Genomic DNA, 14,748 nt, shown 5'->3' with positions numbered 1-14,748 from the left:
TTACCCTTTTTAAAAGATAGTAAGCTTTTTCATGAGGAGGAAGACTTCAAATTCACCAGACTCTACCCAGAGCCCTAGCTCTGTAAACTCTGACATAAAAGTCAGCCAGTTCTGAGCTGTTGATACTTAACAAGGTCTTGCCTTCTCTCGTGTATGCGTCCTCAGTTAACAACGAAAACACAGCCCCAGTGTATGTATGCTTGCTTGATTTGCCTTGCTATTGCTAACTGCTACAGTCTATGGTTAATATTAATTTTAATGTTAGATTTTTAAAGTTTTAGGCAAAAAAACATTTGATCAGTTTTTCATAAAACCTTATTTATAAATGTTTTTGGTTATTATAGTAGTAAGCCCAAGTGACATTTTACATAGATAAGGATGATCTCTCACCTGCAGCCAGCATGGAAGCTCCACTTTCTTCATCGGTACTTCCATCATAAATTGCATCTGGGTCAGCTGCTTTTTCAGAACATGCAGTTTCCCTGGAAACACAGAAAAGCAGAATAGGAAATTATTAGTTCACCCCTGGCTAACTATCTACTTTACCAATAAGCAAATAGAAAATATTCCTGAAAAAAGGTTCTGATCAGACAGAAATAGAGAGGGTTATGTGATTTAGATAAAATCATTTCACAACTACCACAAAAAAGAAAGGTTTTATTTTAATTAGTAAACTCTTGTTTAATGCCCACTATTAGTAATTAATTATTTTATCACATTTTATTCTGTCAAAACATTCCACCAAGTTATCCCTGTGAGCAAATGTTTAGCATTGTAAAAATCTGATAGCAGCTCCACATTTCATTAAATTGCCCCCCAAATGAAGAACAGCGTGCTTATATAGCTGTTCAGACCATAGGCATGTAGCCCTCAGTGCCAGACCAGTACCCGACTTAGGAATGGCTGAAATTAAACACTACCTTCTTTATACTGTGATATTCAAAAGCTATGCTTCATTTCAGATTCAAGGCAACTGAATCTTTTCTATATGACTTAATAAGTAAAAACACTTAAAATTATCCAAATCTATACTAGCCACTTGTAATCTATGAATTTTTTCCTTAGAAATCAAGTTTATAGATTGTTTTAGACAGAAAAAAAAGCTTGACAATAATAAAAATAATAACATACGTTTATCAGACAACGTAAGTGCCCCCTGGAATTTAGCATTCATTAGCTGGATTTAAAGTTAACATTGCGAGATGTAAAGACTACAGACATTCAACCAACTTGAACCTTGGAGGAGGTGAAAAGTTTTGTTAAATGATATATTTCTTAGTTCATAAAGTCTAAGAATTAAATAAGTAAATTAAACCCAGTCTGAGTCAGGCATTTTATTGCTGTGAAGAGACACTATGAGCACGGCAAGTCTTAGAAAGGAAGACATTTAACTGAGGTGGCTCATTTACAGTTTCAGAGGTTCAGTCCATTACCATTATGGTGGGGACTGGAGGTATGCAGGAAGACACAATGCTGACTACATCTTGATCAGAAGGCAATAGGAAATGGACTGTCTCTCTGGGCATGGCTTGAACATATATGAACCTGCAAAGCCAACCTCCAGAGTGACATACTTTCTCCAGCAAAGTCACACATCCTACTCCACCCAGTCCAACAAAGTCACACATCCTAATAGTGCCACTCCTTTGGGGGCCACTTTCTTTCAAACTACCCCAAGATGCCAGTTTTATAGATCATGACTGAATGTTGTACTTTAAAGGACACCATGAATGTCAACAGAAACTCTGTAGAGAATGCATTCACCTGCGATAGAATATCTAAACCCAGACTACAATAAAACAAAACAAACCGGATTATTAAAATTAGCCTCTACCTTGCCCTCAGTTTGTAAAGCCAGTCTCCTTACATTTACACCTGTGTCTAAGAGCACACGGATGTACCTTTCAGGTTTCATGTTCTTTTCCAGCTGCTGGATTTCATTTAACAATTTATGCAAGCTTCGGATCTTTGTTTTCTTCTCATTCAGCACCAAGATAAATCTTTGATACAGTTCAGCTTCCAAAACTTCCTTGGCATTCACACATTTCTCAAATCTAAAAAAATCAAGCAAGTGAACAAATCATAAATCATGGAGATCCCACATCATTAATTTATCCAATCTCATTCTCACAATCTCAAGAAAACTTGAAGGCAAAAACAACTAAGTTCATTTTTACACATGCTTTCAAAAACTTAAATGTACTAGAAGAGAACTGAATAAATTGGAAACTAATAACTATTAATATTTGTAATTAATGTTCTAAACCAAAGAATAATGAAAATGGATAGAAATAAAAATTTTTAAACTAAGTGTCCAAACATAATAATTTATCTATATGTAGCTTATTTACAAAATAATATTTTCTTGAGAAATTCAAATAAGTATACAGTTTCCTTAGTATATTAATACTATTATATAGCAGCACCTAACATATTTTATATTAAAGCAATACACCTAATTTATTGTCAATGTTCAGACTATGACTTGTGTAGGGTTAAGCCAGCCCCTTAGGGGGCGGGCTTGCCTCGGGTGAATGTTTACTTATAAATCGGGCACGCAGGGGCACGCAGAAGCCCGCGCACCTCTTCTGCTTCCTGTTTCTCCCGGGAACCATGGTACTGTAAGTCTATTTCTACTTTAAAGCTGTATATATTTTTTACAATCTGCCTGCATTCATTTTACATCGGTACAGACTTGTTCTACAAGACCATAATTGATCTTGTGTCTTTATAACCCACCACACATGCATGCGCACACCTAAATATAAATAGAAACACAAATGTAATGAGTTGAATTATGCCTCTTGATATTTCAAAGAACACAATAAAGAAATAATGAATTTGTCAAAAAAGTACATATATTTCAGTTTCAGATATGTAAGAAAAAAGAAACAAAATTGTCTAATAATTATAAATTATAATACTCACTGGATTGCCTTAATGCTCAAGAGATTTCATTTCTTTAAAAACGCAAGCTATAGGGAGAAGGTATATACCTGCTGTGTACATACGCAGGTTATGAATAAATTTCTATTTACAAACTTAAACACAAATACTTTCATTGACAGTATTCTTTTAAATATAGTTGAGTTTTGCCTATTTTTATCTTTACAACGCTGCTTATTCCACATATTCCTAAATGTATTTTATATGTTCTCTACATGTCCTAATATTAATTAAATATTTACATATATACACATATAATACAATGAAATTATTAAAAATAAAATTGCCAAAATGTGATACTTTTCATATAGGCCCTTAATGGGTCCCACAACCTATCTATTTATAAATACAGAGAATGTATTGTAAGGTAAAAAAGACTATCTAACAATACTATTCTTGAACTAATCAGTGCAGATTCTTTTATCATGGATTTTACTAAGGCTGTCATTCCATGAGAACAGAGAACATGTGTGTTCTACCAACTGCTTTATTCTCAGTGCCTAGCCGAGATGATCAGTATACACTGAGGAGATAAAGTGAGTTCACAGGAAGAGTTTTTTCCCCAGCTCAATCGATGATTTCTTACATGTCTCCAAGAGTACTTGTCCTTTTCAACATGCCCTTCTGTAGCTTCTCTGAGCCTGTCCTCCAAGATGCCAACCAGTCAGGCATTAGATTGGTATGAGAGCAACAAAACCTTTAAGTTCTCTTCCTTGGAGATGCCCCTGTCACTCTGGAGCCCTTCTAGTTGTATACTACTGGTCTACCAGCCAGGAGACTAATCTGAATAGTTCAGCAGTACTGTGTCCTTGCTAGTGGCTTAAGACTTTTCCTAAAAGCATAAGATAGGACATGTATTTCTTCAGACACTTCACACTGGCAAAAGAGGGCTTAGCAAACTTATTTTGCCTCATTGGATATAAGAGACCCCAATGGTATGTAACTCCTCTTAGGAATGTCTATTTCCTTTCAGCCTTTCAAGTTTCAAAAAATATTGCCAATATTTATGGTTCATTTCATGCAGAGGTATGTTATATCTATAATCTCAGATGTTAGTTGTCATGTGAACATCTCTTGTTTTCATATTATATTTTCTAATGTAACACCATAAGAAATATAATAATGAATAGAATATATATATACATACACCTAAACTATCCCAGTACAAATAATAATAAAATATTTTAGACATATACAAATAAGTATACTGCAATAAATTTCATACATACTCCAATATCTTACCCAAAAGTTAGAAATAACAACAAATTCAGAATCTATAAGACTTAATTTCATATTTGACTTTCATATAAACCTCCCTGAAGTTCTTGACTGAAAACTATGCACATATATCAGCTATCAAGGTAATCCCACAACTTTATGAAAACTATCGTTTTTTTATTTATTTATTTTTGTTTTTTTGAGATGGAGTTTCTCTGTGTTACTTTGAAGCAAGCTGGCCTTGAACTCACAGAAATCTGTCTGCCTCTGCCTCCCAAGTGCTAGGATTAAAGGCATGTGCCACTACTGCCCAGTTGAAAACTATCATTTGTATAACACATTAAATTTTAAAAAGGAACCAAAGTGAAATTTAAATAATTTTCATAAAAGTAGTATAAGCCTGAATAACCACACCACAACTATATTGTAAAAGGTAGTATCTTTCTGTTACAGGGAAAAAAGTTGTGCCTCATGTAGGTTAACCTTCCCTGCTTGTACACCTTTATTGCAGTAAACTGATCATGAACTATGACAAAACCTCCCAGGAACAGCTGAGTTGTACAGCATAGGGTATTATTATAAATAGTCACGGAATACAAATTTATTTTCTCAGTAGACTCAGAGAACATTACCTTTTTATTCAGTATTCGGGACTTAAGACATGTAGAGCTTGTGACCTAAATTATCTTTAAAACCAATCTTCTATAGCATTGTAATTTGCTGTGCCTTACATAGTACTTGCTCCCTGCCAAACTTCTATCTGAAAAATTGGGCAAGATTGATCAGGTGATGATGGAGGAAGGTCATTGGCTAATAAAGGCACTGCCCTGGCCCATTTTATTGGTTAGAGGATAGGTGGGAGGAGTAAACAGAACAAAATGCTGGGAGGAAGAGGAAGTGAGCTCAGAGACTTGACCGCTTTCCTCTCGGGAGGAGACGCCTGAGAGAGATGCCATGCCCCGCTCCCGGGATGAAGCTCCGACCCAGGATGGACATAGGCTAGAATCTTCCTGGTAAGCGCACCTTGGGGTGCCATACACAGATGATTAGAAATGGGCTAAATTAATATGTGAGAATTAGCCTAGAAGAGAATGGGCCAAGCAGTGCTTAAATGAATAGTTTGTGTGTTGTTATTTTGGGCATAAGCTAGCCGAGCAGGCGGCCAGGGTGCTGGGGACTCAGCTCCGCCGCCCTTTTTACTACAAGGTGAGACCACTGATTAAGGAGAGACATGAGACTTCTTTCTTACCTAGGGACAATAAAACAAACCCACAAACCACTGAAAAAGATTACAGCTAGTCAAGGACCTTTTCTAAGGCCAGGCTCAAATGAGATGATGCTGTAAGCAGCATCAAACAGAAAAGGTCCAATGACATCTGTCCTTCCGAAAGTGACCATGACATAGGTCAATAATGCTAAGCTTTATCGTGAACCTCAGTAATCAGGGACTTGGGAAGTTATTTTAAAAGGAGACAAATAAAGAAATACTAATTACAAATGTATCAATGGTTCAAAATAAAACATTGCTGAGTAGTAAAGCGATCTAAAAACAGTATTCCAAAAAAAAGAGCAAACACAAAGAAATTTCATACAAAAATATCCTAAATAAAATAACAGACTCACAGTTCAGAACAAATAAGAGCACATGCATGTGAGCATATGGTACAGAAACAGTATAGTGATCATTATATTAACAGTGCATCCAGCCACATTCCACCAGTGCTAGGCTGGAAAATGAAAGAGAATCTGAGTAGCACAGGATGGCTGAAGAAGGCTGAGAGCTGAAGAGAATGATGCCAGAGACTGAATATGGCCCCAGGCCAGGAAGAGGAAGGCTACAGCTGTTTCTTGTGCTCTCTGAAGGGAAGATTTTCTGTAACTGTTCTTAAACAATCTAATGGGCTGCCATGGAGACAGAAGGATATCCCCAGAGGTCTTTAAAAATCAGACTGAATTCATCTGTAGATAATGTGATTCTACCTTGAAGGCATTAAGACAAAGAGAAAGAGTTTCCAAGGCTTGCTAATTCAGTCAACACAGTTCACTGAAGACTGCCTCCTATTATGGCTATAATAACTATAACTCACAATAAAGCTCGAAAATTTCTAAACTGAGTTCTGACTTCAAACAAAAGACTTATTCAGTAACATGAAACTTGAGACTTATTGTTTGAAATTAAGTAAAAAAAATCTAGTAAATAAATACAGCTAATAACCTCAGGATTCACGTACAAATTTCTAATGTTTTCCTTTTATTTAAAAAAATCTAAAAAAACTAACCCTGTAATAAAACATACTCAAAATGGAACAAAGGGCACACTTATTGAATGATTATTAAACAGTAATAGGAAAAAGATGCTAAGTCCTGTGCATTGAAGTTTATACTTTCTATTATCCTGTAATTCCTTACTCCTCTATAAAGTCTTGTTTATTCCTGTCATCCTGAAGAAAAGAAATTCATATCTGCTTTTGAGCAAATATTGATACATATTTCAATTCAAAACTATATTCAAAATTGAAGATATATTATTTAGCATTTAATTTCTCTTTATAACTATATTTTGTAAACAACTTGTTAGTATACAAACCTCCTGAAATAGAATATAAACAGTGTAGGAATTAATAAGCATACAAGTACATTATTGAGTTTGCTCATATTAATGCCTACTCAATCCCAATACATTTCATACCTATCTACCACAGTTTTTGTAGGAATTTCTGTCGCCCTGTTTGAGCCTTTCTTTCGAACACCTTCTTTCCTTTATCTGCAGTACAAGTGCAGTGGTGTGGGAAGAAATGATATCATCACAAATGAACACCATCCCAATCAGAGGTTATGTTGATAAGTGAACTGTGACAGGTACTCCTAACAGGGCCTAATGTCTGATGAGGGTCTACTTTCTAGGTCCCCAGTTTCTGAACTCAGTACACTTGGGTCCTGCTTCTAATCTCTTGAAAGCCATGCCCTAGCTAATACTGCAGCCATGGGGAGTCAGTGTGCTAAATACTCTCACGTTCTGAAATTCTAGCTCCTAGGAAGAGAACCCTGAGAAACTGCTGCTGTGACGAGACACAGTGTACTGAGAGCCTCAGAGTTAGCACTTGTCTTCTCAAAAGGAAAGAAAACAAATTCAGGAAATATGTGAATTCACTGATCTCATAGCAATTATACAAACAAGAGCCTAGAATTCTCTGAAGAGGATCCCTTTCCCTCAATTTGTAGGCTCACTCCATTGGCAACACATTGTTAGGCCAAATAGAAGATATCTGACCCAGTAATGACAGCAAAAGAGCTAGCTAGAGCAATCATACAAGACAAGTGACAGGCATGCAAAACCCCAGAAAGCAAGTCAAGGACCTGTGTTCCACAGAAGTACAAACTGCTCACAGTTGCATTCACTGCACAGGCTTCAGGCTCTTCTTCACTCCCTGCTGCTTGCAGCTCAGGCACCTGGAGCTGAATGCCAATCACACAGTTACCAGTAGACATTTTAAAGCAATTGGTTCAAGTACAGAGTACTCAGTCTGCATTTCTGTAGGCAATTTGTGATTCAAAATCCCTGTCACTGAAGATATTTTGAGTTTTATTATGAAAATAAAGTGGTATATCATAACCACAATTGATCTCCTTTCATTTAATTTATTTTTATACAAAATAGAAAAATACAATCAGACTATGGTTATTAATCCTAATAATGCTTTGAAGCACAGATATGATACAAATTCGTATTAAATAAAAAAATAAAAATGAAAGAGAAGAATTAACTGATTTTCTATATAGTCTCCTAATATATAAACTGGATTTCATTCATTTATACAATAGGTTAAATATCAGAATATAAAAAAATAATTTTGAGCTGGAAGGAAACAACAATAAAAGCATTCCTTTAATATAAAAATGTGAAAGTCAAATATAACTTGATGTAGGATGTCCTTCAGTATGTGTTGCTTTTATTGGATAATGAATAAAGCTATTTCAGCCAATGGCTTAGCAGAAAAAGAGAGGTGGGAAATCAGAACACAGATTTATAGAGAGAGTAGTTGGAGTCAGACAGATGCCATGCCGAAGGAGAAAGATGCCACCAGTGGAATCTTAACTAGGCCACAGCCTCGTGGCAATAGACAGATTAATAGAAATGGGTTAATTTAATATGTAAGAGTTAGTTAGTTAGTTAAAAAGAAGCCTGAGCTAAAAGGCCAAACAGGGTTGCAAGTAATACAGGTTTTGTGTAATTATTCAGGTCCGAGCAGCCAGAAAACAAATGAGCAGTCTTCATTTACAAAATGACATCCAACGTTCGGCGACATACATCCACATAAAACCTAAAAAAGTTTATTTTAAAAAAAAAAAAACACGCTTAGACCCACAAAAATGGATTCAATTGGAGTTTCTTGGTAGCCCCATTTTTTTTTTTTTCACATAGGCTCTGTTTCTTGGTGGCTAGCAGAGGTGCTGTTCTTTTAAGAGAAGGCTTCCTGAATCATCATTAGCAGCAAAAACTGCATAGTTCCTTTAAAAGATGTTGGCTCTGGGTCTTTTGGGAGGTCCTGAACTTAAATGGGGTTTGTAAGCACAGTGGTACAGCTTGCTTATTGAAACATAGACAGACAGGTTGCATCCCTGGAGCTGGAGCTGGAGCAGTGAGCATGGCTCACAGAGGTGGTAAATGTACCTCCATACCTCAGCCACACTCAAAGGCCAAGAGAAGTAGAGTCAGTCAGCATCCAGGGTTGCCACGACCACACTGCTTACCAGTGACAATGCTCTTTGTCAAAAAAGAATTATAGATACACAATAAGACAGATTCAGACATAAAAGGCCTCTAAACAAGACACAGTGTATTTTAAAAATACATGTAGGCTTGGGATAGAGGAAAAAGAATATAGACAGTTATAAAAAGATGTAAATGGATTTAAAAATAAAACAAAATCTTTAAAGAGATAGTTAGCATAATATAAAAGAGTACCAACAGTCATAGATTAAAGAAGTAAAGATAATTAGATAAATATTAAAAATAGAGTAAACAAAATAAGCCATGAAAAGATGGTATATACACAGAGTATCTGGATTATATATATTATTGTGTTTTCTTTAAATTTTTTGACTGCTAAAGAGCTAACTACAGAGAGACATTTGATTTGGGGGGGGGCTGCTAAGCTAGATCAACATAAAGTTATCTTGACTTCAAAATTTGAGTCTAAGGATATGTTCCATTAGAAAGGAGGTTCAACTTTTGTTTACACAGAGCATGAAAACCTGTGGATTCCTTCAAGGCTAATGTGGTTTTGATGGAACAAGATCCCTCCCAAGGGTCTCCATGAGCCCGAAAAATACTAGGCCCAACAAACAGCAGAAAGTAGTTTGGAGAAAAGAACAGCTAAATTTTCAAAATGATTGTCTGGAAATGTTTGTTTTCAATTAAAGGCAATATAATATACATAAATATACACATATAAATATAGTTCTTCATGGTTCCTTCTTCACAGAAGAAACTGTCAGATATTCTACAGGACACAGATGAAAGCAACTAATAAACTTTGCCAGTCAAAACAAGCCTTCAAATTTCCTGTTTCAGCAAAAATTCTGCTGGATACTACTGTCCTGTAAGCTGAAAATGGATGCTCCAACATACAGAAGAACTTCAGGTGACTGTCCAGACAGCAAGATGTTTCTGTCTATTCTAGAGTTTTAGAAGTTACCTAGAATGCACACCTAGGTAATTTTATTTCCTTCTGGAGTATTTGATGGAGTTAAAGAGAGAGAATTATAATTACAGTTTTCCTTAGTTCTGATAAAAGATAAATTAGATATAATTTTTTTAATTACAATGAAATATTGTAACTGTAATTCTGCTTGATATCTGTTTTGTTCTATAAAATTTTATGGTGCTAAAGTTGAAACTTTCTTTTATATTTAAACAAAAAGGGGAGATGATACAGGATGTACTTCTGTATATGTATTGCTTTCTTGGATAATGAACAAAGCTGTTTTAGTCAATGACTTAGCAGAGTAAAGTCGGGTCGAAAATCCAAATAAAGATATATAGAGAGAGTAGGGGGAGTCAGAGAGACACCGTGTAGCAGCCAAAGAAAAAGGATGCAGCTGCCGGAACCTTACCAGTAGGCCACAACCTCATGGTAATACAGAGATTAATAGAAACGGCTTAATTTAATATGTAAGAGTTCTTTAATAAGAAACCTGTGCTAATAGGCCAAACAGTTGCAATTAATATAGTTTCTGTGTGATTATTCAGGTCTGGGCAGCCAGGAAATAAATGAGCAGTCTCCGTTTACAATAACTGGGAATTAGTTATTCAATTTTACATAAGCTACCTTAATTCATTTTATTTACTGTAAATAACTTCTTTTAATTATGCTCATTCTCATATACATATGATGAAAACCATCAAACTCTTTAATATGTACTTCCTCAAGGACTCTTCAAGTCCATATACAGCAAACACAATAGTTATCCTAAAAGTTCACAGGTTTCTTTAAAATAGGATGATTGTTATTATACCTTGACCTTGAATGAGACATGTTTAAAATCTACTATACATATATATATATATATATTTCAATTACTCCAAGCACTGTTGTACATACAAACATATACATATTACATTAGTCTCTGTGAACATATAAGTATTCATAATGCAGTTCAAACACCTTTTGTGAGACAGAATAATACAAATTATATACTGGATGAGAAAACATGATTTAAATGAAAAAGTAGTAATTGGAAAGAAATCTATCATTCTTATTCAACATTAACAAAATACAAGAGGCAGCCGGGCGATGGTGGCGCACGCCTTTAATCCCAGCACTCGGGAGGCAGAGACAGGCGGATCTCTGTGAGTTCGAGACCAGCCTGGTCTACAGAGCTAGTTCCAGGACAGGCTCCAAAGCCACAGAGAAACCCTGTCTCGAAAAAACCAAAAAAAAAAAAAAAAAAAAAAAAAAATACAAGAGGCAAATCCAGGAAAATGAAAACCTTTTCAATGTCTTATTCAGTAGCAACAATTATGTCATTTTTTAAAAATGATTGTAGCATGAATTTTCAGTCAGGGGAAATGTCTCTAGTGGGGCCAAGACACACATCATTTGAAATAGTTATTATTCACCAACTCCAAACAAAAAGTCAACTCTACTTATTTATATTTCATATCTCCTTTGTTAATTATTAATCCTATAAATTAAGCTACTTTAATCCTTTCCTTATAAATATCCCTATTCTTTGCAAGTGCTGAGGACTAGGTCAGGCCATGTGTATGCTTAACACACAGACTGTCAGCAGGCAACACACTCTGGCTACTAATTTTTAACAGTATAATAATGGCCTGTGATACTTGATCTGAAGTCACCTCTTACTTTCTTGTTTGTTGACTCTACCAAGCAACAAGAGAGCTGAAATGGTTTATACTCGCCTGCTGTACAAAACAGACACTAATAACGTGGTTGAATAAAATTGAGTAAAGGAATAATTAGGGAGGGATTTTATAAAATGCCTGTTCTACATATGTTGTAAATTTATATATCATTAGCTTACGTCTACAGGAATGAAAGAGCTCAGTGTTTTCCTGATGCAAGCACACTGTTTACATACCGGCCTTGAACATCATTCCAATCTCGCAGGAGTCTTTCGTTTTCCTTCTGCAGGTGCTCGTTTTTGGCTTGTTTTGCTGCAATAGTGTCCAAGCAGTAACAAATGAGTTCTCTAATGACTTCAGTTGAGTTTTGAACTTTGTCTAGGTTGAAGGAAACAAGTCTAAACTAAAAAGAACAAAAAGAAATAAAAGGAAAACGTTCAGTTTTGGAATAGTGTTGAAAATGAACAATTAAACAGTTTTAAACATAGTTTCTTCTGAGGGGAATAAATGTATGAGTTTAAAACAGAAAGTGTACTTACCACATACACTACAGTCAACATACAGCACAAAATTGGGTCACTCCTTAGTTTCTTATTGCATTTATGATATGAATCAGCTAATAATAGCCTAAAAATAATGTCTCTAATTTTGTATTAGAAAAGAAAGCAATACCTACTCTTGGATATGCCACACCATCCACTTATAAAAGCCTAAGTGTACATTCCTCTGCTCAGAGTAAAGGAACATGCTACACATTATGATTTTTAACTCATGTACTACTAAAATAAAAGGATATATTTGTATATAACAATTGGAATAATTCATATATAAGGTGCTACTGAAGAAATATCGAGTATTGGTAATAGTTAAAAGTTAAATGATTAAATACCCAGGTGATATTAAAAGAATTTTGAGAAACTGATAATCTAGAGAAACTACAAAGGAATTGCCTTCTTATGTAAAGATTATGACTTGCTAATAATAATACTACTAAATGAATACAACATAAAAGAATACAATACTTTCATAAAAATTAAGAATCTTACAACGATTTTAGGAAGTAACCAGAATAAAGCACTAAATGCAAGTGTTAGTTATGTAACTCAAATGAACACATGTACTAATTATCTATATATTTATATAAACATATATTGATATCATTAGCATCAAAAAGTCACTTGTTTGGGATTTATTTCCAATTTTTTGCTCCTAGATCATTACTTTCTAGTAGTTTATGTATTTAATGTAAATATTTTGAAAATGTTTCATTTCTCAGGTTGAGAATTTTGAGACATATCATACAATATAAAAATCGGTGGTGGCGCACGCCTTTAATCCCAGCACTCGGGAGGCAGAGGCAGGCGGATCTCTGTGAGTTCGAGACCAGCCTGGTCTACAGAGCTAGTTCCAGGACAGGCTCTAAAGCCACAGAGAAACCCTGTCTCGAAAAACAAACAAACAAACAAAAAAAATCAAACAAAATAATCTAAATAGAAGTTATTAATACAGAAATCCAGGCCTATAACCTATATGGCAACTAATAACTTCAGTAATTTCCTTTAATTTATTGTCATTTGGATATATAACACCAAAAGGTAAACTCTTCTACATAAGAGTTTCCTGATTTAAATGTTCGTACAGAACATATGATTAGAAGACAGTTTAAAATCATGGACACAATGACAAAAAGGTTAAAATATGAATCTTAGATGTTGAATGACATTTATACTCATCTAATAACTGAAGAAAATCAGTGCTGTAATGGTTGCTTTTTAACTGTCAACGCAACACAATCCAGAAGGACTGAGGAAGACAGTTTCAATGACTGTCTAAATCAGGTTGACCTGAAGATATGCCTATGACGATAATCATGAATAAGTTAATTATTGGGTAGTAAAAGAGTGGACCAGAAAGCACAGCACAGATGTGTGCACTGTTTTCTACCAGTGCGTGTGGCTAGAGCTCAGCCAGTCTCTCCAGCGACTGTGGCGGTGCTCCACTACAGCAGGCTGTATCCTCAACTGTGAGCTGAAATTAACTCTGTCACACCAAAAAAAAAAGAAGCTAAAAGAAATAGTATAGATTTGAGATTATAAACATATTTTAGAGGATAAAGTATTACATTACTAACCACAAAATATATATAGACACATCACTATTTTTAAGCCTAAACTGCTCATAATATTCACTAATCCTTTGTTTTATCGCATCTTTTATGAGATCTTAAAAAAACTAAAATAGTATCAGATAAACAAAAGAATTTCCTTTATTTCAATGAGTATACCCATTGGAAAGGGACTCATTTTCTTGAATTAAACAATTTAAGAAACATTAAACAAAAATGTACTGGAAAAGAGCAGAAATTCAGTTGGTCTAAATTATTTGTGATTGCTATATCTGATTTAATTATTTATTTTAGGCTTTGAATCATATGGTCAAGAGCATTTAAAATTTTTCATATAATAAAAGACGAGACCATGTAACAAGGGTAAACTTTAAAAAAATTATTGACATGAAGACTATAAAAATTGGAAAAAAAATTGAACATGTACGTTTTGAAGCTTTTCTGAGTGTAAAGAAACTGAAAGTTAAAGGTCATCTGTACAACATTACCTAGTGATGATATAAAGTTAAAGGTCATCTGTACAACATTACCTAGTGATTATATAAAGTTAAAGGTCATCTGTACAACATTACCTAGTGATGATATAAAGCAAGAGAAGAACTAAGTGTACTTTAACTGTAAGCAACAGAAGACACTGTAAACAACACACAGATCCCCAAAGGGGACGGCATCCTCTTTGTACTACAGCTGTCAGTGGGTTTTTACAGAAGAAAGGTTTTCATCATGGGAGACTTTTAAAATATCAAGTGTATAGGGAATGTGTGCACACTTTGGCTTGAATAAAACAATCTACAAAAGTACTAATGCAGAAACAAGAACAAGGTGGCCCTATATATCATGTCTTAAAAAAAAACAAAAAAGGGCCAGGCGGTGGTGGCGCACGCCTTTAATCCCAGAACTCGGGAGGCAGAGGCAGGCGGATCTCTGTGAGTTCGAGGCCAGCCTGGTCTACAAGAGCTAGTTCCAGGACAGGAACCAAAAGCTACGGAGAAACGGTGTCTCGAAAAATAAAAAAAAAAAAAAAGAAGAAAAAAACTAATTTTAAATCAATGTTAGTCAAAATATCATTCAAATATTTAAAAATTTATAT

At 34.9% G+C, this 14,748-nt stretch overlaps 1 protein-coding gene across 2 annotated transcripts in view; it reads right to left on the bottom strand.

Moving 5' to 3' along the window:
• Nucleotides 1-14,748, bottom strand: part of Xrcc4 (X-ray repair cross complementing 4) — a 193,425-nt gene that overhangs the window by 116,314 nt on the left and 62,363 nt on the right. For both annotated transcript variants that reach the window (XM_041663222.1, XM_041663223.1), the window contains 3 exons: nt 11,770-11,936; nt 1,902-2,054; nt 391-482 (listed from right to left, as the gene is read on the bottom strand). In XM_041663222.1, coding sequence (XP_041519156.1) covers nt 391-482; nt 1,902-2,054; nt 11,770-11,936 — 412 coding nt within the window. The remainder of the gene's footprint in view (nt 1-390; nt 483-1,901; nt 2,055-11,769; nt 11,937-14,748) is intronic.

This window comes from Microtus oregoni, unplaced genomic scaffold (genome assembly GCF_018167655.1).
Source record: "Microtus oregoni isolate MIOR12 unplaced genomic scaffold, Mior012 000014F_ref0000157, whole genome shotgun sequence".
Taxonomy (NCBI): domain Eukaryota; kingdom Metazoa; phylum Chordata; class Mammalia; order Rodentia; family Cricetidae; genus Microtus; species Microtus oregoni.
This window is presented reverse-complemented; position numbering and strand designations above follow the sequence as displayed.